At 41.6% G+C, this 24,843-nt stretch overlaps 2 protein-coding genes and 1 long non-coding RNA gene across 4 annotated transcripts; 2 read left to right on the plus strand and 1 right to left on the minus strand.

Annotated features, from left to right (window-relative positions):
- Positions 1-823: 823 nt before the first annotated feature.
- On the minus strand, positions 824-4,483 carry LOC118471819 (uncharacterized). Its single transcript, XR_004849156.2, has 2 exons — positions 3,164-4,483; positions 824-3,018 (listed from the first exon to the last, which is right to left on the minus strand). It is a non-coding gene; the product is annotated as an uncharacterized LOC118471819 (long non-coding RNA).
- LOC111583677 (G protein-activated inward rectifier potassium channel 3-like) lies at positions 2,831-6,841 on the plus strand. The gene is made up of 3 exons (XM_023292872.3): positions 2,831-3,025; positions 4,284-5,481; positions 5,975-6,841. Exons 1-3 carry the CDS (start codon positions 2,831-2,833, stop codon positions 6,169-6,171), a joined length of 1,590 nt encoding a protein of 529 aa, XP_023148640.2. The 3' UTR covers positions 6,172-6,841.
- Positions 6,842-8,221: 1,380 nt separating this feature from the next.
- Positions 8,222-24,337, plus strand: pom121 (POM121 transmembrane nucleoporin). Of its 2 annotated transcripts, none has more exons than XM_023292870.3 (13): positions 8,222-8,796; positions 10,778-10,984; positions 12,773-12,922; positions 13,313-13,393; positions 13,493-13,664; positions 14,819-14,907; positions 14,987-15,066; positions 16,489-16,610; positions 16,701-16,800; positions 16,923-17,195; positions 17,290-18,852; positions 19,276-19,374; positions 22,779-24,337. In XM_023292870.3, the coding sequence occupies exons 1-13, from the start codon at positions 8,267-8,269 to the stop codon at positions 22,877-22,879; spliced, it is 3,567 nt and encodes a 1,188-aa protein (XP_023148638.2). In that variant the 5' UTR covers positions 8,222-8,266; the 3' UTR covers positions 22,880-24,337. The 2 variants fall into 2 exon arrangements, with proteins under 2 accessions (XP_023148638.2, XP_023148639.2); XM_023292871.3 differs by having other exon boundaries at positions 16,519-16,610.
- The last annotated feature ends 506 nt before the right edge of the window (positions 24,338-24,843 follow it).

Below are 24,843 nucleotides of genomic sequence, written 5' to 3' on the forward strand. Positions count from 1 at the left end.
TATAAAATAGTCATGAATTCAATGTTAATCTATTTTTACTCTCATTATTTCCTCCATGTTATTTTAAATTGTTGCACATTTAGGTTTGATCATTACCACACCAGTAGTTCTTATTTTTATAATGTTATTAATATTCGTCTTATATAGTAGTATTAAAACTTGTAGATGTCGACGTTGGACATTCAAGCCGCTCTTTGCTTCATGGTAGCTTTAGTTCCTATGTATTTGCACATCATCATTTATAAGTGAAGTTTATAATAATAAAAATAACTATAGCACCTTTAAGAACAGCATTCACAAAGAGCTTTGACAGTTAAAAACAAGCAACACAGACAATCAAGCAAGACATAAGGAGACAAGGCAGAGCAGTAACTATTAAAAATGATAATAAATGAATATTTAGCTAAATTAGCAATCACTACAAAGAAAGGAACTAGGCAGTTTTAAAAATTAAAGAATAAGATTGAGGGTTAAAGAAATTAGAAATCAAAAAAGTCAGAGAATTAAAGAATTAGAGAGATGACATCACACCAAAGAACCAGACAGCTAAAAGTAAAATGAGAGAACGTCTAAAATAAACAGAACACAATACAGAATAAAACACTAAAACTAAGTAAAGACTAAAAGTAAACCTCAAATAAAAGCGAGTCTGTAAAAGTGGGTTTTCAGAAGTGATTTAAAAGAAATTTCTGACTCTACAAAATTGTTTTAAATAATTATAAAGGATATCTGACATTTTTTGTGACTTTTTTCCTTGTTGCTCAAATGATTACAACATATTTCCTTCTCCATATATCACAAGATATAAAATTAAAGCTGATCATTAGACTCACACATAAATCCATTTATTAATTTACTGGTAACTCAAAAAATCCAGCAATACTCAAAAACATATTCAGGTCATGATTGAGTAACTTGAGCTAAAAGAACAGTTCTTCATTTGTTTGTGTGTCGGTTTCCCATCCGTCGGATTGGCTCTGCTCCATGGTTGTATTTGTACCACACAGGCGTGTGACACGTGTGTTCTGGATTCAGAAACATGTTCACATGTTGCATGTGTGAGTGTGGCGACACAGTGATCATGGCACAGTTTGAAGATTTTCTTAAGAGACGAGTGAATTTCACACAGTCCATTTGGTCACATCTGGACAATGCTTTCTCTAAGCCTTCAGGCAAATACAGTCGCTAATCTTTCCAAATCCATCGTGTTCCTTGGTGTTTCTCAGATTAATGTGGAGGATTAGCGATAATCCCTAATGTGCAATAAAGTGCAGCAGTGACTGAGACACTGATCAGCCCACTTCAGATTGATGAAACCTTGTGTTACGCCGACAACAGAGTAAAGCGACATTTGCTTTTAGCACATCATTATAATATCATCACAGCTCTGGGTGATCTATCAGCCATGAATGGATAACCGGATGGACCTGGATCAGGATCAGGGCCTGAGGAGTCAGAAGGTCCTGGTCCAGAGACTCTGTCTGGAGTGAGGATCACCGTTTCTTGGTGGAAAGTCATTTAAACAACCACAAAGATGTGCAAAATTCCTCTAAACAACTACAAATACACACAAAACGGCAACAAAGATTCAAACAACTACAACAGTAGATGCAAACTAATAATAAAGAAATGAAATTTAAACACAAATAAATGTAAAATGACTGCAAAGATGCAAAAAAGACCAGAAAGGGATTCACTGAAAAGAGACGCAAGCTAACCAGAGGGATGGAGGTGATAAAAAAGAGATGCCAAAAAACCCCAAAATAAACGCAAATGACCACAAAGATGCTCAAAATGAGAAAGAGAGAAATGATGCAAAACAACTACAAAGAGACTCAAAATTACTACAAACAGATTCAGACAGACCAGAGAGGGATGAAACTTACATAAAAATGATGTAAAATAAACATAATAAACATGCAAATGAATTGCAAAGACACACATTACTACATGACAAATGACTGCATATCACAGTAAAACGACCACAGAGACTCAACCAGCCTAAAAAGAAATGTAAAATTAACACCAACAGATGCACAACTACAGCAAAGAGACATTAAAGGACCACAAAAAGACGGAAAATGTCCACAAAGACACACAAAACAATGCTAAAGATGTGCAAAATTACTCAAAACAACAATAAGGAGCCACAAAATGGTGACAAATAAATGCAAAATGGCTGTAAAGACACACAAAATGACCAGAAAGTGATGCAAAGTGACCAGAGAGAGACTGAAGTGACAAAAAAGATGCAAAATGAAGACAAATAAATGCAAACAGAGTTAAAACAACTGCTAAGACACACAAAAGGACAGCAAGGAGACACACTGCTAGATGCAAAATGGTTGCAAAGAGACGGAAAACCAGCCCAGAGACTCAGACCAACCGCCAAGAGATACAAGATGATGGGAAAAAGGCAGAAAATGAACCCAAATAGATGCACAACATCAGCAAAGAAGGGAAAATTACCAGGAAGGGATACAAAATGAAAAGAAATGGAAGCTAATTCACAGTTAACAGAGATTAAACCACCTTTAAAGACCACTACCAGATATAAAATGACTGCAAAGAGATGCAAAACAACCACAAAGAGATTTGGAATGGGCTAAAAAGATACATATACTACTAAAAAGTAATGCAAAATGACTACAAAAACACACCGAGCAGAAATACATTAAAACTGACTAAAAGAGATGCAAAACAAACACAAACAGATGCTAAATCAACACAAACTGACCACCAAGACTCATTCATTTGTCCTTGTATTGTGATTGATGCTGTTTCTTTGCCTGAACAGAAGGCTGAGCAGTGATCCTGAAGACTCCCAGCAATGATCTCCACTGTGATGCTCAGCAGAGAGACGCTTCAAAACGTTCAGAGCAACAATCATATCAGGAACGCCCTCAGGATCGAACCTCGCAGGAACTCCATCCCTCCAACACAGACGCTCACTGCCAAACATTTGCTGGCGTATCTGCCCAGACCTCAGTCAGGATCCCTCCGCTACTCGCCCTACACCTGCAAGGTAGAGACTTCTATTATCTCTGAGAGTTACCTCTAGTTCTATACAGATGTGGTGTAATAACATTTGAATCCCATTTAAGATGCTGCTCTGGCACTGAGTCATGCTTAATTACATGCCAGAGAAGAAAAACATACTTACTTTTTAAGGCTAGCTTCATGGACTGTAAAACTTCTCCTGAATACACCGATCAGGCATAGCATTCTGACCACTGACAGGTGAAGTGATAACACTGATTGTCTCTTCATCATGACTCCTGTTAGTTAGTTAGTTGGATATATTAGGCAGCAAGTGAGCATTTTATCCTCAAAGTAGACGTGTTAGAACATCATGGCTAGATGGTTAGTGTGAGCTTTTGGTTTGGTCCCGGATGCAGAACATGAAGATGAGTATGATAAAAAGTGTGAATTCTTTTAACAAGAAGTCTCAGAAGGTGAGGTGGAGGTTGATGGCTGGCAGGCTTGGTGGTAGATGGTTGGAGTACAGCCCTGAGAGACTATGGCTGAGCTGAAGGTGGAGCACATGGAATGGTGGAGCACTGGTGAACTAGGGGTTCTACGGAACTCAGGGTGGCGTCTTAAATGAATGCCCCATTGGAACACAGAGGATCTGACTGGTTCAGGGACAAACAGATGGTCTTGTTCGCAGGACGAGGGTGGTTAATCTCCCACCTAGTCACTTTCACCTCAAAGATTCTTCCTCTTCAGGACATGCATACTTGAGCGAGAGGTCATCTGGCGGAATGTTCCATGAACTGGAGCTACAGTTAAAGGTACTTGAATTTCCCTCTGGATTAATAAAGTATCCAACCATCCATCCGACTGTCTATCCGTCCAAAGTTTAACCTCCCAGAAACAAAGTCCATCGAGCTTGGTGAGAGTTCAACCTGCGAGCTGAATGCAAGTAGAACAGGTTGTTGGGGTCGGTCCAGACCACAAAGATGTCAGCGTAAGGAATGAGTTTGACAAGACGACTGGGTCAGAGCATCTCCAGACCTGCAGCTCAGTTCTCGAGATGTGGCGAACCGGTGACAGGGTCGTGGGCAGCCAAGGCTCAGTAATGCACCTGGGGAGCGAAGGCTGGCCCATGTGATCCAAGGCAGGAGGTCATAGTGTTGTGTCTGATCAGTGTATCGCAAACAAGTATCCACAGCCACATTTATATACCACATTTTGAAAGAAGCTACAGAAAGAGGCCTGTGAAGCTACTGGTCGTTTATTTGCATTTTGTGACTATTTTCTATTGTTGTTTGTTATTACAGGTGGCTGCTAAATCCACCGTCGCTGCCATGATGCTCAGTAAAAGAGGTTCTCTGATCCACAACTGGAGCTACGTTAATGGATCGTCACTCCCGCCATCCCAGGACTCGTCTCCCTGTCAGACTCAGAGTCCCTGCAGCCAGACCTCCCAGACGTTCCCTCCAGCTAAACAGGAGCTTCCTCAGCAGCACGTCGTCCAGGTGGCTCCTCTGGAACCAGTAGAAGACAGCTTTAAACCTCAGGGCCCGCATCGCAGCAGACAGTTCAAACGTTTCACCGTCAGATGGCAGTCCAGGGGCTCCACCAGCAGCTTTCACAGCTCTGAGAAGCTACGTGGTGCAAAGAGCCACAAGAAGCGCTGTAAGCTGCTGGGCGACGAGCACACGTTACACGTCTCCGCCAGCAACCAGCGGCAGCGTTACGTCACCAAGGACGGCAAGTGCAGGGTCAATCTGGGGCCTATCGTTGACAAGTATCGCTTCATCTCAGATATTTTCACCACATTAGTGGACCTCAAGTATCGCTGGTTCCTTCTCGTCTTCACTACTTGCTACATTCTCACTTGGGTGACCTTTGGTGGGATCTACTTCTTCGGTGCCTGGTTGCGTGACGACATCGCCCACGTTCACGACCCTGAGTGGAAGGCGTGTTATGAAAACGTCGACAGCTTCCTGTCAGCACTGCTGCTGTCTCTAGAGAGCCAGAGGACTATTGGCTACGGCTCCAGGATGGTGACTGCCAACTGCCCCGAGGGCGCCGTGTTCCTGATGATCCAGTCCATCGTTGGCTCCATCATCGACGCTCTCATGGTGGGCTGCATGTTCGTTAAAATCTCCCGCCCGCAGCAGAGAGCCCAGACGCTGATTTTCAGCAAACACTGCGTCATCTGCGAGCGCGACGAGAAGCTGTGTATGCTGTTCCGCATCGGCGACCTCAGAGAGAGTCACATGGTGGACGCTAAGATCCGGGCCAAGCTCATCAAGTCCAGGCAGACCAAGGAGGGCGAGTTCATCCCGCTGGAGCAGTCGGAGATCAACCTAGGTTATGACACCGGAGGAGACCGGCTGCTGCTGGTGGAGCCTCAGACCATCACCCACGTCATCAACCAGAGCAGCCCCTTCTGGGAGGTGGGGGCTGAGCGTCTGAGGAGGGAGACGATCGAGATCATCGTCATCCTGGAGGGCATCGTGGAGGCGTCAGGTCTGTATTTTTAACACAGGTGCATTTCAAAAGTGTCTTCAAGTTACAGGCGAGGTTTGCTGGGAAGATGATGTTCTGTCTAGTTCAACCTGCTCCGATTGCTTAGAAGTTAGTGACTGCAGGTCTGATCTCCTCAGGCAGGTCGTTCCAAAGTCAAGGTCCTGATGGAGAACGTTTGGTCACCTTTAGATTTAAACCAAACGACCAAAAGGATCCACCTGAGGATCATACAGGGTCAACAGATTATAAATGTAGCTCGGGGTGAGACCCTGGCGAGCTTTAAAAGTGATCAGTAAAATCTTAAAATCAATTCTAAAACCAACAGAGAGCCAGTGGAGGGAAGGATAGGAGTGATTTGATGTCGTCAAGTGTGGATAGAAGGTCAGAAATGGAAGGAAAATACTTGAAAATGCAGCTTTACAGTCCGTATATGGTGACTTAATGCTGTTCTGAATACGTCAGGTCTTTTTGGATTGGATGTTTTGTGTTTCAGGGATGACATGCCAGGCGAGGACTTCCTACACGGAAAACGAGATCTTGTGGGGCCACCGGTTTGAGTCGTGCATTTCCTTGGAGAAAGAGGCGTTTCGGGTGGATTACGCTGCATTCGACAAAACCTTTGAAGTCCAGATGTCTCTGCTCAGCGCTAAAGACAGAAGCACAGAAAAGGACAGAGAATCTGTGTTTTAGAAAATGAAAACATGTCCGGTTTAAAGAAGCTGAGAATGAATGCTGCTTTTATCCATTATCTCAAGATGACTAGTTAAATATGTTGTTAGCAGAGAGACCAACAGGTGAACCTTTTTCTATTTCACAAGAAAATTACTTTGTGCACATCGACATCAGTAACTCAGGACCAGTCGTAACTTCTGTACCTTCTTCTGAACAATAACTTCACATAAATGACTGAATTATTGACAGTCATCTTCATGAACATTCATCTCAGGGTAATTTCAGTTGTTTGTTTTTCATGTTTTAATATTTCCAGTATGTTTCCACCATAATGTGTGATTTAAATCTGGTTTAATGAACCTTGATTCTGTCTGTTGAACTGATGATTCGGTCGTTATCTTCAGCCATATTTCTCCAGTAGCTTCAGAATAGGACACAACCTGTTACATCAAGAAATATTTATGTTATGTTTGTATCGTATTACAAAAAAATTAACATCCTGCTAAACCGAGTTTTCTCTGGTCATATCTTGGCAGTGAGAGCAAGAAGTAATGTGGGAAAAAAGTCTCATCAGGTGATCAAATAAGTGGTATAACACTTTGAAGTACTCATCATAGGGCTGAATGTCTCTGGAAATGTTTTACCATTGCAGATATTTTACTAAATAAATGTTTAATGTTTAATCTGATATGTTCTGTGTGTAAAATCCCAATCTGCAGGGTTATTATGAACAGCTGTCACTGTTATTTATACCATCAAAGTGCTTGTCAGTAATGAAAGAAGATTTCAAATTTAACAATAAAGTTCAAATATTAAGGGTAAGACCCTACAATATTATATAATACTCAAATTCACCTGGCTAATATAAATATTAAAGCTAATGCTATTATTTTCATATACCTTTACCTGATTAATTTAAATCCTAAAATAAGGATTCTACAGTTATCTTCAAACAAATTTAATTGAATAATTTAAGTATTAAGAAAAAATATTAAAATATAAATTTACCTCACTGATTAACATATTAAAGTTTAGACTCTACAGTATTATTTTTATGTGAATTTCATGACTTAAAGATTAAGGTTAAGACCCTACAATGTTAGAGAATATATTAATTCTTAGTGTTAAGACTACAGTATAATTATTCAAATATAAACTGACCCAACTAATTGAAATATTATGCGTAATCCTCTACAGTATTGTTTATTGTATTATTTTACCTGAATAAATTAAATATCACAGTTTTGCCCCTACAATATTATATAATACACAGATTTTCCAACATGAGCAAATACAGAGGATATGAAAATAACAATCCTCCAGTGTGGCACCAATATCTAAAAAAAATGCATAAACAAAGGTGCTGTAAAGAATGCCCTGTTTAAATCTACTTCTGAATATTCCTGAATATTCATTAACCCTCCTATTGTCCTCATTTATGGGCACCAAAAAAATTGTTTCTTTGTCTGAAAAAAATCCAAAAGTTCAGCAAAAAAAAAAAAAAAAAAATTCCCAAATTTCTGAAAATTAGCAAAACCTTCAGGAAGAAAATTCCAACAATTCCTTAAAAGTTTTCCTTAAAAGTTTTATTTATTTTTTTTTTTAAAAGCCCCCAATTTGGGCAAGAAAATTCTTGTAAATATTTTCAAAAAATGAGTAAAAATCTTCCAAAAAAATCCTAAAAATATCTAAACTGATTCTATATATATGAGCAAAACTCCTAATATTTTCTTCAAGAACATTCACATAAAACATTTTTTGTGAATGTTCTTAAGAAACATTTTCATCATTTCTTTTTTTCCATCAAAAAATATTCAAAAATGTTGAACATGTGGACATCTGAAGTTTTGCTGTGAAAATATATTTTTTCCCACATTTTCAAACTTTAAAACGGGTCAGTTTTAAGACAGACAACACGAGGATTAATTAAATTTGATTAATGGATTTGGTTAGTTTCTCTTTATTATACTGTTCCTGTCGTCCCCCAGCAGCTCTGTAGGTGTCGCTGCTGCTCATAAACAGGAATGTGACCGCCCTGGAATCCACCGAAGAAGAAATAAAGTGAGCAGAGCAGCATGATGGGATATGAGTCCTCCGGCGGCGCGCTGCCGCCATGTCACCGAGAGAGAAACACTTAGCGCTGCTGTCCGCTGTGGGCCTGGTTACTCTCGCTTTTTACTGTAGTCCTACTTTCCTCTACGCGACTTTAATTCTTGCCGTTTGTTGTTTTGCTTGTTACTATCACAGCGGAGAAGCGCTTCCCGCCAGGCTAGGCCCCAATCCTCGGGGTGGACTGAGCGTCGTCGGCGGGCTCCGACGCTGGCTGTGGGGTTGGGGGGAGACCGGCGTGTCGGTGGGCGCCCGTGGGAGGACGAGGAGCGGCAGCAGAGCCGAGCTCCGGGAGACGGAGGGACACTTTAGACAAAGGCTCGGTGAAACCGGGATTTACCGCAGGGAAGGTTTGGGGAGTGACTCGTTTCTCTTCAGCCCCCGGGATTTCCTCATGGGGAGCTACATCGGGAAGACCGAGAGCCCGACCGGGAGGCCGAGAGCCGTTAGGAACCCCCGAGAGCAGCTGCGGGAGAAGCTTTCCAGACCCAACCATGCCGTCTACACCCCCAACAGGAGGCTCTCTTTCGCTGGGTAAGTCCATTCAGTCACTAAACTGGAGCTCCAGCAGATAAACGGTCACTTCTTGGCGGGTTTTAATTATTAACTCGAGCCCTTTGAAGTCTTTATCTTCACACACACACGAGAGAAACCACTCTAACTTTTACATACAATAAATTCACAACAGTAGTAAGATAACTCATAATATAAAGTAGAAGAAGGACTATATATCTACCTGACATTATCCTGTATTTACTAATGATGCTAAATTAAAGTATTCAGCAGCTTACATACAAGAAAAAAAAGGCAAGATTAACTTTAAAGGTTAGTATATACTCTAAAAGACATGCTCTGCAATATTATAAACTTTAAAACAGTGCTATAAACCTCTAATTTTAACATCTATAGAAATAGTAAATGTGAACCCAAAAGTCAATAAACAGTATTTAAACATGATTTAAAGTGATTCAGACAGGTAGTACAACAACAGGTGTAGTAAACTGTGTAAGGTGAATAGACATTCTCTGAGTTTATAACTGATAGGTAGAGACACCTTTACTGTCAACTTGCGTGCTGTTGTAATGATTGGAAACTTATATATGATTAAAAAAAAAAAAAAAAATACAACTTAAATTCATCTAACTAGCTTTGGTTTTGGTGTATTAACTATATTTTACTCTAATGTGTTCCTGAAGCACAACGTTGTCGGCTTTTACCCAGAAAAGAACCATAAAACCATGGTTATTTGGTTTATAAAATGTCAGAAAATTTTCAAAACTATCAATCAAAGACCCAAGATGAGGTCCTTAAATGTCTTGTTTTGTCCACAACTCAAATATATTCAGTTTACTGCTATAGTTGAGTAAAGACAACAGATAATATTCCATTTCCAGTAGCTGGAGTGAAAATATTTTTAATTATTTTACCTTTAAAACGATTCATAAGTTGTGATTCAATAATTAAAATTAATGACAGCTAATTGAGTAATCATTGCTGCTCCAGTTTATGTTTTATTATCTTTATCTTTCCTTTTAGAGTATGAAACTAGGGAATTTAATAATATAAGCAAAAAAAATCAACACATTTTCTCTACCTTCAGTCAGTGATGTGTATTTTTACTTTCCCAGCATGTGTGCCTCAGCAGCCAGCTAGCAGAGATAAACACTTTAGTAATTTCTGCATTTCTTTTTCACTGAAACAAAAATAAAAATGATTTTTATTGTGGTTTATACCCAACAATCATGTTTCTGTGATTGCTGGAGAATGATTTATGGACGAGGGCATCTCTGTAATGCCACAATTTACCCTTGTCAAAGATAACCTCCCTTGCAATTTGAATAATGCACTTGATCATATTATAATTTCAGTAATATTTCAATTAACTGTTCCATGACTGACACAGGTATGCAATACATTTAGAAATATTACAAATAAGAACAAAAAACTAAACTAAACTAATCAACACTTTTTCACAAGATTCACCCAGAATGAGAAAATATCAGCTCAAAAGTCCAGCAGCTTGTTTTCTTTGATTAAAAGCTGTAATGTGCTCAGATACAGTGGCTAGTCAGTTGTTTATTTATTCCTTTTTTACAATTAAGTGAATATTTTTGGACAAAACAAGACATTTGAGGCACTGGTTGATATTTTTCACAACTTGGGGGGAAAATATAAATTTAAAAATGCTCTCCTGCAGCAGATTTAAGCTTCAGAAGAACTTGTGATGATGTCTAAGATGTGTGTGATGATGAAATGTTCAGCGTTTGAGTGTAGTATATTCATAAACTATGTCGGTTTAACGTCACAACTTCAAACGCTGCACTGTGTGGAAATATTACATTTAGTTGGCTGGTAAACATTTTATCTGGGACCAAAAATATCTTCAGAAATCCAGATTTCCTCTGAGACTTTGTGATGAACACCGAGGAATATTTAAGGGTCCTAGATGAGGCTCTGTGTGATGTAGATCTGCTGTATTCTTCTCATAACATTATTGCATCTTTTTCCTCCTCAGGGAGCCGCTGGGCACGGCGGGCAGGTTCACCATCACCCCCCAGCGTCACTACCCCCTGCAGCAGCCGGGTGTGTCGCCGGTGGGAGTCCTGCCTCCCGTCAGATGGGACGGCTTCAGAAAGAAAAGCGTCCTCAGTCCTCGTAACTCACCGGCAGCCCTCAGCCCCGTCACCGTGAAGATCGCCAGACCCGACCACAGCAGCCCCAGGTCTCCACACACACCCTGCATCATGTTACTGTGAACTGTTTTACAAATTAAATGATCAGTAAAAGTCCCCTTGAGGCAGATCTTTGGATTAATGCAGTAGAGACATACAGTCGTCCTCTAATATGGTCTCTCTTTAGGATATTAATATTAGCTGACACCATTAACTCAGCTGTTTTTTTTAGCCAAGTGTCGACTAATATGTTCAGTCCCTCCAGGATTTCGTGGGCATTTTCCAGATATTTGTGTCCTAAAATGTCTGAATTCGCGGCATCTTTTCAAAAAAACAAAAAAAATGCAATGTTTTAACCGTATTTGTTGCGATGAAATTGCGGGAGACAGTGACAGTTGGTAAAAAGTTGCATTTTTTTCAGCTTTTAGAACATCTTTAAATGTTTTAATTGACAATATTTATTCCAGTTTGTATCCAAAAGGCGTGTTTCTGTCATGGTCAGAGAATGATTTGTTCTCTGTAACGCCACAATGCTTTATTCATATAGATATTTTTGTGATGCAGTTGGAATAATGAATTTGGTTGTTATAATTTCAGTAATATTTCAATTAATTGTTCAACGACTGACACGGGTTTGCTATGTCTGACATTTATAAGTATTAGAAATAAGAACTAAAAAATAGAAAAAATTGTCATATAAACAAACAATCAGCACTTTTTCACAAAATTCAATCACTTATGTAAGTTTTTAATTTCCCAGAATGAGAGCACTAGCTCAGGAAAAAGTCCAGGAGTTTGTTCTCTGTGATTAAAAGTTGTCATGTGGCTTGGCAGTTTTTTTTAACCGCACACGTGTCGACTAATATGTTCAGTCCCTCCAGGGTTTCATGGGCTTTTTTGGAGATTGATGCAGCCTAAAATGTCTGAATTCACAGCAGCTTTTCTAAAAAAGCTGCGACGTTTAAGCGTATTTGTTGCAATGAAATTGCAGGAGACAGTGACAGTTGCTAAAAAGTTGCATTTCTTTCAGCTTTTAGAACATGTTTCAACATTTTAATGGACAATATTTATTCCTAAACAAATTCTTTAACATGCTCCAACCCATTTACATTGAAAATTTAAATTAGCAGCAGCCAGATACTGGTTTAACAGGAAGTGGTTGGTAGATTTAAGGCACTAAATGGTCACTTACTATTGAATGAATCATATTTGAACATATGTCAGTGGCTTCAAAAGTTAATTTCACATCCTGGCACACACGTGTTCACACACACACACACACACACGCTCACAGGTTGTCACGTCCATTAATGAATCTAACTTACCTTCATTCTACAACAGGTCTGGATCAACAGCTTCCATCACAATGATCTGTCTGGTCTGTTTCCGCTCCTTTCAGACGTTCTCCTGATATGTTTTGCGGTAGAAAAGTGTTTGTCAGTCGATGATTTCCGCTTGTATTCCACCACAGTATTGCATGAGGTGTAAAACAGTTTAGCTCTGCTTTGGTGTAGAACATCAGGGAATTGTTTTTCAGGGTCTTCAGCAGTTTTTTTTGTTGGTAAATGAGAGACATTAGAATGGGACATGTCTGCATCTTCAAACCAAAAACAAAGAAGTGAATTTGGTCACATACGTGCGTTACGTTTAGGACTGCTGTGATTGGTGGAACTCACGGGAGGCTGGACAAAATTGCAGAAAAGTTGCAGTGATTGGACAAAATTGGGACTGTTTGTTGTTCAGTGTTTATTAAAACCCTGATTTGTTGTTGTGGTTTTGCTGTTTTTCCTTTAACACCGACTGGAGCTGCACCGTCTGTCTCCTGTTTGTGTTTTCAGTTTGGATCATCTGAGTTGGGCGGGACTGTCCAGGGCCCCTGCAGACCCCTGCTCCAGAGAAAACGTCCTCAGGGTGTTGAAGGAAAGCCGCAAGAGAGAAGTGGAGGACGAGGACAGGAGCTTCATAGCAGAGCAGAAAAGCAAAAGAAGGTATCAGAGTCTGAAAGGCATAACATGAAATACTTGGTTCAATATGTAGTTTGATTAGTTTTATCTGATGGCACCACAAAATAGCAAGTCGAAGATATATTTTGGCTTTTTTATACTCTATATTATCCACTAGTTGCTTAAATTTTATTAAAAAGAAAAGATGTCTGTTTGGTTATTGTGGCTAAAAGCAAATTCTTGTTATTCTATGTTCAACCTCTTAGACTTGAGTAAATTAAATCTTCAACAGAAGCAGGACAAATCAATCTCTAAAGTCTATCAGAAAAAATATCAATTAGCTATTTCCCCCTAATCGTTCAACCCTACTTTCACGACTTGATTGCAATATTCAGTCGACTGATGCATGTTTTTAATCCGTTTTTATTCCTCAAGGCGTAACGACAGCGGTGGAAGTGCACATTCTGCGTTTGAGCCTCTGTTGCCCAACGGAACGCCGTCACAGCTGGTTCCTAAGTGAGTCCAACTTCTCTGGAGCAGCATAAAACTGTTGGATCTTGTCTTTAAAGGTGTGAGTGAGTGTAGGTGGAAACACTTTCCTATTTTTTTCTCCAGGCCAGGAAGCCTGAAACGAGGGATGACGTCAGTGACGGAGGAGTCCATCATGAAGAGGTCTCGTACCTCCTCCATCAGCTCCGCCAGTGGAGTCCACGCCCCCAGAGGAACCCCGGGTACCAGGAGGAACGCCATCCAGAGCTCCTACAGCTCTACACTCGGCCTCAGCCAGGTAAAGCGTGTTCGACTACGCCGATATATCTATAGCCATCCGTCTTGCTACCGCTGCTCCTTTCTCCACCCACCACTGTGACCTTTACAAACTGGTGGGTTGGCCCTCCTTTTACACCTGGCGACTCCAGCGCTGGCTTTTACTCATCTACCAGACCCTATCAGGGAAGACACCTCAGTACCTCTCCAACTTCCTCCACCCCTCCCATAACAACGACCACCTGAGCTCCAGTGATTTCATAACTCTCTCTATCCCAAAGGTTTGCACTGTCTTTGGCTGGAATTCCTTTTGCTTTGCTGCAGTGATCCACTGGCATTCCCTCCAAAAATCTCTCAAACTGTCATCGCTTCCGTCACTTTACATCTTTAAGCAGAAGCTGCAGCAAACCTGAGCTGACCACTGCACATGCTGACTGTTTTCCTTGAATTGCTAGCATAAATTTAGGATGTTTTTAATCTCTGTTTAAACACGTGGGTCATTTTTTGTATATGTATTGTTTATTTGTGATCTTTCTTCCTGCTGGGGCCTCTTGCCAGGTCATCACTGTAAATGAGAAATTATTCTCAACTGATCTTACCTGGTAAAATAACAAATAGAAAGCTTGTTTTATGCTTGACACGTCTGCGAGGTCCGTGCGGCTCGGTGCGGATGAATTACGTCATTTAGCAGCCATGCCCTCTCACACGGCCCTCCTCAAGCGCAAGATTTCCTCCAGATTTTCTAACAACGCATACAGAGACGTGGAAAACTGGCTGAAGAACAGGAGCTCCTAGCAGCGGCAGTTCAGAAATCCAGACATTTATCACACAGAAATCACCGTGGTAAACCTGGTTATGAACAATTCATGGCGTGAAATTAAAACTAACTGCTGAAATGCAACTCTTCGGTAAAATGCCACGTTGTAAGTGGTGTATACGATGGCAAACTTCTTCTGCTCCACTTTAGCACTAGAGTAGACCAGGTAGACGTGTGTTTACGATACACTGCACAGAGTATGAAGTCACACACGTTCTCCCCACCGGATTTCCAAGTGTCTCACCTTCGTACGGAAAGCATAACCCAGCCTTCACACTACCCTGCTGTATTACAGTGTAGATGATCCTGTGGTGGTAAAGAGAAGTTGTGAAGCTTTAAATCCATATTTATCTTCCCAGTGGAAGAAACCGTCGGCTCCCAGCTCCCCTCTGTCCAGCCCCGGATCATCTCGCTCTCAGACTCCAGAAGGAGCCTCCAAAAGACCCAGGTGTGTCTCTGCCCGTTTCTTTTTTATCATCTACGTTTAATGTAATATTACATTTTGTAATTCGTGATTTCGTTACCAGAGAGGATGATGGACAGTCTCCCAGCTCAGCATCCTCAGTGAGGTCGGAGCAGACGGCCTCCGACAAGCCTCCTGTTACTTGTAAGTCTCATTTATCTCGTGCGTTATTGACAGAAGTTACTCAGGAATAGAAAAGCAGCTCTGTGCAACACATTATATAAAGTCTAAACAACATTATCAGAACATTTTAGCTGATAATTAAAGATGCATAAAGCTGCTTTGCCTGGTGGCCATTAGAGGCCACATTGATTGGACTTCATTTCCACAGATGGAAAGTCATTTCCCTTCTAGATCAAGGACCTATTTTTGTTTCTAATTTTCTACCATGGGGCTTCCTCTCCTCTAAACCCACTGATTGACTGCATAATTAGACTGAACATAAGATGCACACTTTGTCTTCTGCAGTCTCAACATAGCACCAAAACTTAAGGGTATCACAGATTTTTTGCGGGTTTTTTCAGTACACAGGCATTTTTATATATTTATTATTGTGGTGAGATGTGTTAAAAATGTTACTGGATGAAGGATATCTGCCTTTTATGCACTCTGCTATTGACAGATGCTTTTATTTTGACACACACAGCAAACGTCACCATAGAAAATGTGGCAGGAAGTGATCAAACACAGTTCACACTCACCGTCCTGACAACATAACAATGAACCAAACTAACTAGGCTGACTAAACCACAAAAACACAATGAAACACAAATATTACTAACATCGGAATACTAACATTAACCACAGTGATGATATTTAAACCCCCAACACCCTGAACTCCCATGGTGCATTGCAGCACAACAGTTCAGTCATAGCGACCGGCTCTGCCATCGCTACATTATTTTCATAATTTTTGCGGTAAAATAAGCATTTTCTAGCCTAAAAAATTAAAACAATATAAAAAATATATAAAATATAATAATTAAAACATATTAAGAGAATATTTAATCGAAATAAAATGCGTTGTGTACAGCGCAGGGCTCTGATTGGCTCAGAGACTGTAGCATCAGTCTCCTGTCTCCCTTATATAGCAGCATTCAGCATCTACTGTCCGTTTCACACAGACGTCTGATCGCTGCGTAGTGTTGTTCTGCCGTGTGTGGGGAGGGTTTATAAAGCCTTAAAATATATATAAATCATAAAATAAATACGGTCGCTACTTTGAGGGTTTTCGTCTATCATTGGGGTCTGGAACGTAACCTCCACGATAGATGAGGGACCACTGTATCTGCCAGTTTTGAATACTGATCTGATACCAGTAGTCACCTTTTCACAAATATAAAATCATTGCAATTTCTTTTTAAATCAAACATACCCGTCAAGTTACAAGCCAGATGTGAACTTGAGACGGTAAAACTCATGTCAGGACCTTAACCTCCATGACCAGGGAGTTATTTTTATGAATTTTCAAAGTTGGTATTGGTGGAGATATACCAGCACCCTCACTTTAAAAAGCAGCAGAGCCTTATCTTTACGTTTATTGTCTGTTCTATGATGATACTGCAGCCAAACTGACTCCGGTTCCCAACGTCCCAGTCCCTACCTCAACAGACTCTGCTGGTAGTGGTGGGAAGAGGAAACGGAAGATCCAGCTGGTGTCCAGTCACCGAGATGATCACATCTCTCTGGTGAGGAGCGCTGCATTCTCAGACTTCATTAGAAACCTTCGTTCACACACAGATTTCTCATTTTTACTGTTTGTGTTTGTTGGTTTGCAGCCTCCACCTCCTGAGCTGGGATACACAATCACTGTGAAAGACCTGGATGAAGAGAAAAAGGCTGCCATCAGTAAAATCCAGAAGGTCCTGGAGACGCCTGGTGAGTAGAAGCAGCCACAAGGATAAACTATTGAACTCATTCACACTTAAATCATTCATATGGAGATAAAATCAAAGCCCCAGCTTGTCCGTAACCCTTTTCTTGATTTGTTTTTCATTTAGCTCCAGAGCCAAAAAAGTCTGCGTCTCCTCCGGTCACCACTTCCTCCCAGCCAGCCTCCTCGACCAGCTCCACCACCACCACCACCCTGAGCAGCCTCCTGGCAGCTCCTCTGCCCACAGCTTCCAGCGCTGCCATCCCAGTCATCAACCTGGACCCCAGTCCAGGCAGCAGCGTCAGCACAGCACCAGCGGCCTCCAGCCCGCTGCTGGAGGCTCTGAAGATGAAGACCGTTACTCCTGCTAGCTCCACACCCACTGACAGCACAGCTACAGGTAAGAAAAGTGAACTGAACTCGTTACTTTGTTGTATTTGTTGAGTTTTAGTTTGATACTCCAGAACTTCCCGTATATCTCGTTTCTTCTGTAGTGTCTGCATCGACCACACCTGTCCAACCCAGCAGCTTAAACCTGAAGACATCAACTCCAGCGGATGTTCTCCAGCCTCCTCCTCCCTACCAGCCTCAGTCCTCCTCTGCTGGTGTGGAGCAGCCCTCAGCCTTTACTCAGGTGTTGGCTCAGGTGTCCAAGGCTCCCGGCAGCAGCCCACCTGTAGCAGGACCCGGCCTGTTTGGGTTGACCAGCCAGAGCAGCACCCTCTCTTCTTCAGCAGCCTCCAACCCCGTCACTGCTACTGCCGCTCCGGCCAGCAGCTCTGCGTCCGTCAGCACCACCAACCCTCTGCTGGCGTCAGGTTTCAAGCCCATCTTTGCCGTCACCTCTACCCCCACAGCCACAACGGCTTCAGAAAGCAAACCTCCTGTACAGAGTTTCAAGCCCATCTTTGGAGAGGCCACTTCTTCTGCTGGCTTCACGCAGCCTGCTTCCCTCACCACCACCAACCCGGCCTTGACGGTTTCATCAAGCAGTACATCTTCAATATTTGGAGGGTTGGCCAGCAGCACCACGGTCGCTCCTTCTGTTTTTCCTGGTATGACCATGACCAACACCCCCACAGCGTCCACAGGCTCCATCACCAGCACCCAGCCTGCAGCCCCACCTGCTGTCAAATCCCTGTTTGGAAACTGGTCCGCACCATCAACAGCAACCAGCACCAGCTCCACGGCCTCAGTGCAGGTCAATACAGGAAGCACATTTCAGTTTGGAGCTGCTGCTACCACTACAGCAGCTCCAGCAGCAGCTCCAGCAGCAGCTCCAGCAGCAGCTCCAGCAGCAGCTCCAGCAGCAGCTCCAGCAGCAGCTCCAGCAGCAGCTCCAGCAGCAGCTCCAGCCCCGTCTGCTGCCACCACCGCCTCCAGTAAAGGCACCTTCACATTTGGCGCCACTCAGTCGGATCCTCCAGCTGCCAGCCAGAAGGTGTTTTCTTTTGGCCAGACTGCACCCAACCAGAACACAACCACTGCTTCGTTTGGAGGCTTCGCCATGGCCAGCACCTCCTCCACCACTGCTGCCACCACCACCCAGTCCACCTTCGCCTTTGGAAAGTCAGCGTTTGAGGCCCCAGCTGCTCCGTCAACCTTCGGTTCCTCAGCAGCGCCGCCAAAACCTTTCACCTTTGGAGGCGGCGGGGCCTCGGCCACACCTGCCTCCAACCCCGCCCCAGCCCCGTTCACTTTTGGGGCAACTGCTGCCACCACAGCGAGCACCTTTGGGACCCCAGCTAAACCAGCGTTCGGAGCCAGCTCTACTGGTTTTGCTTTCGGCGGCACCGCGGCTCCCTCAGCCGCACCGTCGGCTGTACCGAGCTTCGGTGCGGCGACCCAGACTCAGAGCTCTGCCTCGGCCACCTTCACGTTCGGCAGCGCTGCTCCTCAGCCGGCCCCCTCCGGCCCCGCTCAGCCGGCAACCGGTGGGTTTAACTTCGGTGCTGGTATGTCTTGTCCCCAGTTTGGAGCACCGGTTTCCAGTAGTCCTGCACCACAGATGGGAAGCTTCAACTTTGGGGCTGCTGCTACTGACAAACCAGCTTTTGGTAAGAAAGAAAATAGCTAGTTTGTTTATGTCTTGGTTAATATTTAATAGAAAAGATGGCACAGGAGGCCCTTGAGAACTTTTTGTTGATATGAAACAGGAGCTTAGTGAACAAAAGAAGCAGATAACGGTGTTTCAGGAAGCAGCTTTCTTTTAAAAGTGAACTGCAATATTTTGAAGACAGCTTTTGAGTGTTTGAGAAAGAAGTAATGTGAATGTCATGATAACTGTAACCTTTGATTAACATTTCCTCATTCAAAAATTAAAAACAAAAACAGGAATCCCATGTTTTCTGTGTCCTGATTCAGTGGCATACTCTACTGTACACTGATATTGATTGGACGGATATTTTGCCATTGCTTCAGGAACTGTTTTCCATTTATTTCTGTTTCAGTAGTATTTAGCTGTGTTGCTTTCTGTGCAGGGACGTCAACTCCATCCTTTGGCCAGAGTGCTGCTGCAGGTCCAATTCCTTTTGGAAGTCCTGGAACTCCAGTCCAAGGCTTCAACGCTGTTCCATTTGGTACGTCATTAATGCTGCTTTTATTAGAGCTGGTGGTCCTCATGCCACAAGTATTCAAGTTCAGATTCTGCCAACAGTAACAGCAGTAGTTACATGAAACTCTGCAGAACTTCTCAATGGGGTTTTCTTTACTTTCTCTATTTGTTGCTGACTAAATACTTCAGACCTTGTGAATATCTTTTCACCTGGTTTGGTTTGGATCAGCAGCTCTAAAGCAGACAACAACTAATTAGAAGATGTAAAATGAGGCTGACTGATTTGGGGAAAAATATCCAACTGTTTTTTTTTCTGACAAATATTGCAATTTTTTTTGCAATGTCGAGCCTCTGTTAAGTATTTACTGTAACAGGTTTGGAATATATGATGGAGCATTACCACACAAGACTGTATCAGAAGTGAGGACACCATGGATTAGTAAAATCATTGAGCCAACAGTTGAAACTCTGCATTAGGTGTGACTTAAATAATCAGACTAGTCATGTGAGTTAAACCACATTCTATACATCGATCAATATGCAACATAAACAACCCTGAATCTGCTCAACTTAAAGTGAATTACAGCGCTAGTCTCATTATTTATTAACCACATGTACATCCTAAATTACAGCCTTTTGTCATTTACATTTTTTCAAACTGCGTTTCCAGTTTGAATTCCATCCATTGTTCCCCTCTAAGGCCGTCACACCCGCCTTTATTGCAAACATTTGGCAACAATGGTGGAAATTGTGTATCTGAAATTATTTCCTGCTGTGAAGTGGACACTAATGTATTCACAGCTCTGGTGCTGTTAAAGTGGCCTACAGCAGGCGTGAGGATTAACAGCTTAGCTCTGAAGGAGTGTTTTTGGCTGAAGCTGCTGCGGATTTTGACCCTCATTGTTTACATCTTTCCTTCTTTCTTGGTCGTTGAACTGCAGTGATAAAGCGACTGAAGCATCGTTGCTAATTGTGCACAGAAACCATGACAGTCTAGAAAGTTGTACAGACCTGTCCTGAAACTAAAGCTGCTGTGAGATGCAGAGGAGCTTGATGCTACCGCTGTTTGACTCTGGTGTTAAGGCTGGCTGAAGACTCTGTTTACTAGTTTAGCATTCAGTGTGAGCGCCAAGTAGAGACGCAAAGACTTCCTGTGCAGCCCAAAACTTTCAACATGCCAAAAATAATCCACTTTATAGTATCTGTCCATAAACTAGGGCTTTATGATTTGAGAGGAATATGTAACTGAAATTTTTCTTGCACATGCTACGTTTGCAATTCGTATACAGAACCCATTTCAAAGGAATCATGTGGAAAATTGAGTTCCAGTCTGTAGGAAGAGATATGAGGTGTTTTCTGCAGAGAGGAATTTTTGCTGCACCCCAAAATGATTTTAGTCAGCACCAAAATGATAAATGCTGAGAATATAATATTGGGGTTTCATTCACTGAAGCATATTAGACATTTTTGCTCATCAAATGGTTAGAAATAACAGAAAACTAGTAGGGCTGGTGCCGAATATCCAAATATTCAGTCGTGGCGGTGGTATCCGAATATTAATTTTGAGATCCAAATGTTTGAATTCCCCCCGCTGGACGATGTCAGACAATCTAAACATTCAGCCCGTCCCTCCGTCTCCCCAAATATTCAGATATTCATCATTATTTGGGTCCGAATACCGGAACCCAGAAATTGCTATTCAGACCTAGAAACCACATATATTTCTGTCACACAGAATAAAGTAACCATGCTGCCTTTACTGTCCTGTGAAGTCACTGCCCAAACACCCATTCTGAGCCAGAAAAAAAGCCCTGAGACACCTAAAATATTAGAAGTACTACAGACTGAGTAGCAATTACACATCCCAGCAAGGGCTGTGTGATATATAGCTGCACTTTTTAGCTGAAATCTATAATTATTAGGGCTGGGACTTTAACGCGTTCGTTTGGTCTTATGATGTTCTCTAATTTTGATCTGCCAATGGGACTTGAGACGGAAATTAGCCGTATGGCTACAATCTCTCGTATTTACATGAAAATGTACATTAATACGAATTGTCCCATTTTAAAAATAAATGAATAAATGAAAATGAAATTTCTATTGACTAATTACAGAAAAATAACACGTTAAAAAAAAATAATGCATTTAATCACACCTTTCTCAGTTCCCTTATTTCTGCTACACCAGTAACACTGATGAACACTCCAGCCCAGTAGGTGGCGCTAATGAACTTAAAGTCTGTTTGTCAGCTGCAATAAAGAGTGAATCAATGCAGAATTGTCGGACCAACCCAGCGGCTCGGTTGCAAACTTTCCCTTTTTATTTTGAAAACTGTTCAGCAGAAAGTATTTTTGAAAGCATTTGAAGCAAGAAATAAGCTGCTGAGTTTAGAAAAATGAAAATTAATAAATAAATGAAACTACTTTATGCAAATGAGCTCTGGGGCGATGCACCATACTTAGCTACGACAGTCGTGGTACCAGCAAACGCTGTAGCCATCCCATAATAGATCACTTTTCAAGACATTGAAAGTGCTTGAGTTTACAAAAAGCATTGAAATGTTGAATAAAATCGCTATAATTGCACATTGAGTTTGCAGTAATCTGTGAATGTAGTAGACAGATGAAAAATGCAGATAAATAGAAATGAAACAAACATTTTTGTTGTCTGATTTTACGTATATGAATATTCATGCATTCAGTCTCAGCCAAAATTTATTTGAATTGAAAAACTTTGCTTGTTGTGTTACATATTGCAATTTGACAACAATGTAGTTATTGTGATTAATTAATTACAAAGCCTCAAATTAATTAAATTAATTTTTTGGATCGCGTCCCACCACTAATAATTGATTATTTTTAATGAGTTATGACATTTTTTTTACACTAATTACAATGTAATAGCATGAGAAGTTGAGTCTTAATTTCAGGTTGGACACAAGACAATACAACCAGTAAACAAACTATCTGTGAAATAAAATGAAGAAAATAACCAAAACAAAAGTAGCTATTTAAAATGCAACCACTTGGCTTTTTAACTACAAAACTGGAGAAAACAGTTGGTTGTCCACTCCTATAATCTCCTATTAGGTAAAGCAGATGGGCAGCGTTTCCCCACGTCGCTTCAGTGCCATTTCCAGCCCTTTATTGTCTGCTGTCATCAGTCTGGAGCCAATCAACTGGTTATCCAATCACAGTGTTGCAATGCCACACTTCGATATGAGTCTATGAACACACAAAGAAAAGAAAATCCAACCACAGTCGTAACGTCTGCTCAGAAACCAGAGGGAGAGCAGTGAAGAGCTCCATCATCCAGGGACATGAACTGCTGTTTATGAGCCTCTTGTTGCTGCTGATGAATTGTCTTTAACCCAAATCACTGTTAAATGTACAAAGCTGTTGCTAACACTTGTTCTTGTGTTGTTCTCAGGGTCTCCAGCTACTCCCTCCTTCTCCATCGGGGCCGGATCGAAGCCCTCTGGAGCTCGTCAGAGGCTGCAGGCTCGGAGGCAGCACAACAGGAAGAAGTAACCGGCTGCACGAGTCCCAGCGTCGCTTTTGGAGGACTTGAGCTGTTGCTGCTAAGGCTAATCTGGCTAACATCGCTCTGTTCTAAGCCCAACATCCCCCCAATCAGGCCGCTGCCTCTGTTTCCTTCCCCTCCTCCAGCAGGTGGCGCCTGCAGAGGAGTTAGAAAGAGCACACCGACTGGCTGAGTTCACGCTGCTGGACGACCCGCGGCCCGGCGAGGGAACGTAGCAGCGAGGATGGAGGATCTATAGCGATGTACTATACTTGAAGAGAAAAGACAATTGAATAGTTTGATTCTGAACAAAAGCATATCCAAAGTTCTTTTTCCTTTTCCAGTACGCGGACACTCCCATTGGTTTGTCTTAAGGAGAAAGCCGAGTCGGGCAAAAGGACATGGAGCCTCGGCTCACATTTATTTTTTTACGTGAAGCGCTCACTGGTTTGTACGTTATCGAGTATTTGAGTACATTCTCTGAATAGGGTGAAAAACGCACAGTTGATTCAGACAAGGTACACAACACTGCAGTGTAAATGTAAAGTTATGAGATGTTTGCAGTTAAATTATTTTTTTAAATTGGCTCTCTGACCCTGGAAATGAATGACGTGTTTCTGCACTTAAAGGGCGACTCAGCAAATGTCTTAATGTGGTTTGTGCAGACCTGCGTGTTCTCCTTTCATAATCTTTGTCATTACAAGCATTCCCAGAGTCCTCCTGTGGATGGCCTTTCTGTTGTTTTTTTCATAGTGATTGCCAATACTGGTCAGTATGCCATTAGGATGACTACTCTCGACTTGTGCTGACAAACCAAAGCCAACTCATCGACTTCATGCCTGTGAAAAGAATCTGTGATCTCTTATCTTTAAACCCTGAGATGTGTGTGTTTGTACCAGACTACCTCTCTTTACTCCCAGGCACTGAATCCTTGTTAGTTCACTGAAAAAAAACAAACAGATCTGACAGAATCAACTCAATTTCACCTTCAGCTACTGTTAATGCAGATGTACCCGAATGAATAGTGTGTTTTTTGTTTTGTTTTAAAGTATCTGCACAGAAACACATTATCCCCACCTCTAAACTAGATCACTGTTACAATAGATGACTCCACATTCATACCAGATGTACTAAAAATACAGTCTTTTGAACTGGGACCCGTATCTGCTTGGTAATTACAGAAGTTGTCATGGCGATGCAGAGATTTTTGTTTTTATGGCGATGCAGAGATTTTTGTTTTTATGTCTCTTATTTGCACCATAATTGCAGTTTGTTTTTTTGGTCAAGCAAACACGATCAGTTGATGTCAGCTATTTTCTGAAAATAAATTCTGTTCTTAGTAATAATCACCTCTTTCTTGTGAAAAGTGAGCAGTATCTGATGCAGTTTTTGATGGTCAACTTTTAATTAATAAAAACTGAGTTTTGGCTGTGGATGTTCCAACAAGAACACAGTGAAATCTGCAAGTTGTCTTTCTGCTTTTCTGTCGTGAGACCACCGAAGTGAGCCAACTCTATTTACTATTCATTAATATTAACTATTCACTATTACCAGTGGGGATGTCTGATATTGTCCAACTCTCAATTTCCGACTCCGATATCAACTGATACCGATATCTGTGGGCTATTTAACTAATTTTAGGAAACATCACATACCTACTGTTGTGAAATTAAAACATCATGCCTCATTTTATTGTGATGCCCCACTGGATGCATTCTCGGATGCAACAAGGCTTTCCAAATGTAAACATCGTCTGTGCAAAATAAGAAAACTGGTTCAACATAAGTTATGGAAAAAATGCCATATTAGTTTTTTTAAATTGTCCCAAACAACAGTTCACACTCTATATCAATATTCAATATCTAAAGTGATTACATATATATCACAGTTTAAAAAGTACAGTTTTAATCATGTTTTTAACAGAAACGCGCTCCAGTCCAGCAGGTGGAAGTAAAGGCTCTTAATTCAACTC

This window comes from Amphiprion ocellaris, chromosome 14 (assembly GCF_022539595.1).
Source record: "Amphiprion ocellaris isolate individual 3 ecotype Okinawa chromosome 14, ASM2253959v1, whole genome shotgun sequence".
Classification (NCBI taxonomy): domain Eukaryota; kingdom Metazoa; phylum Chordata; class Actinopteri; family Pomacentridae; genus Amphiprion; species Amphiprion ocellaris.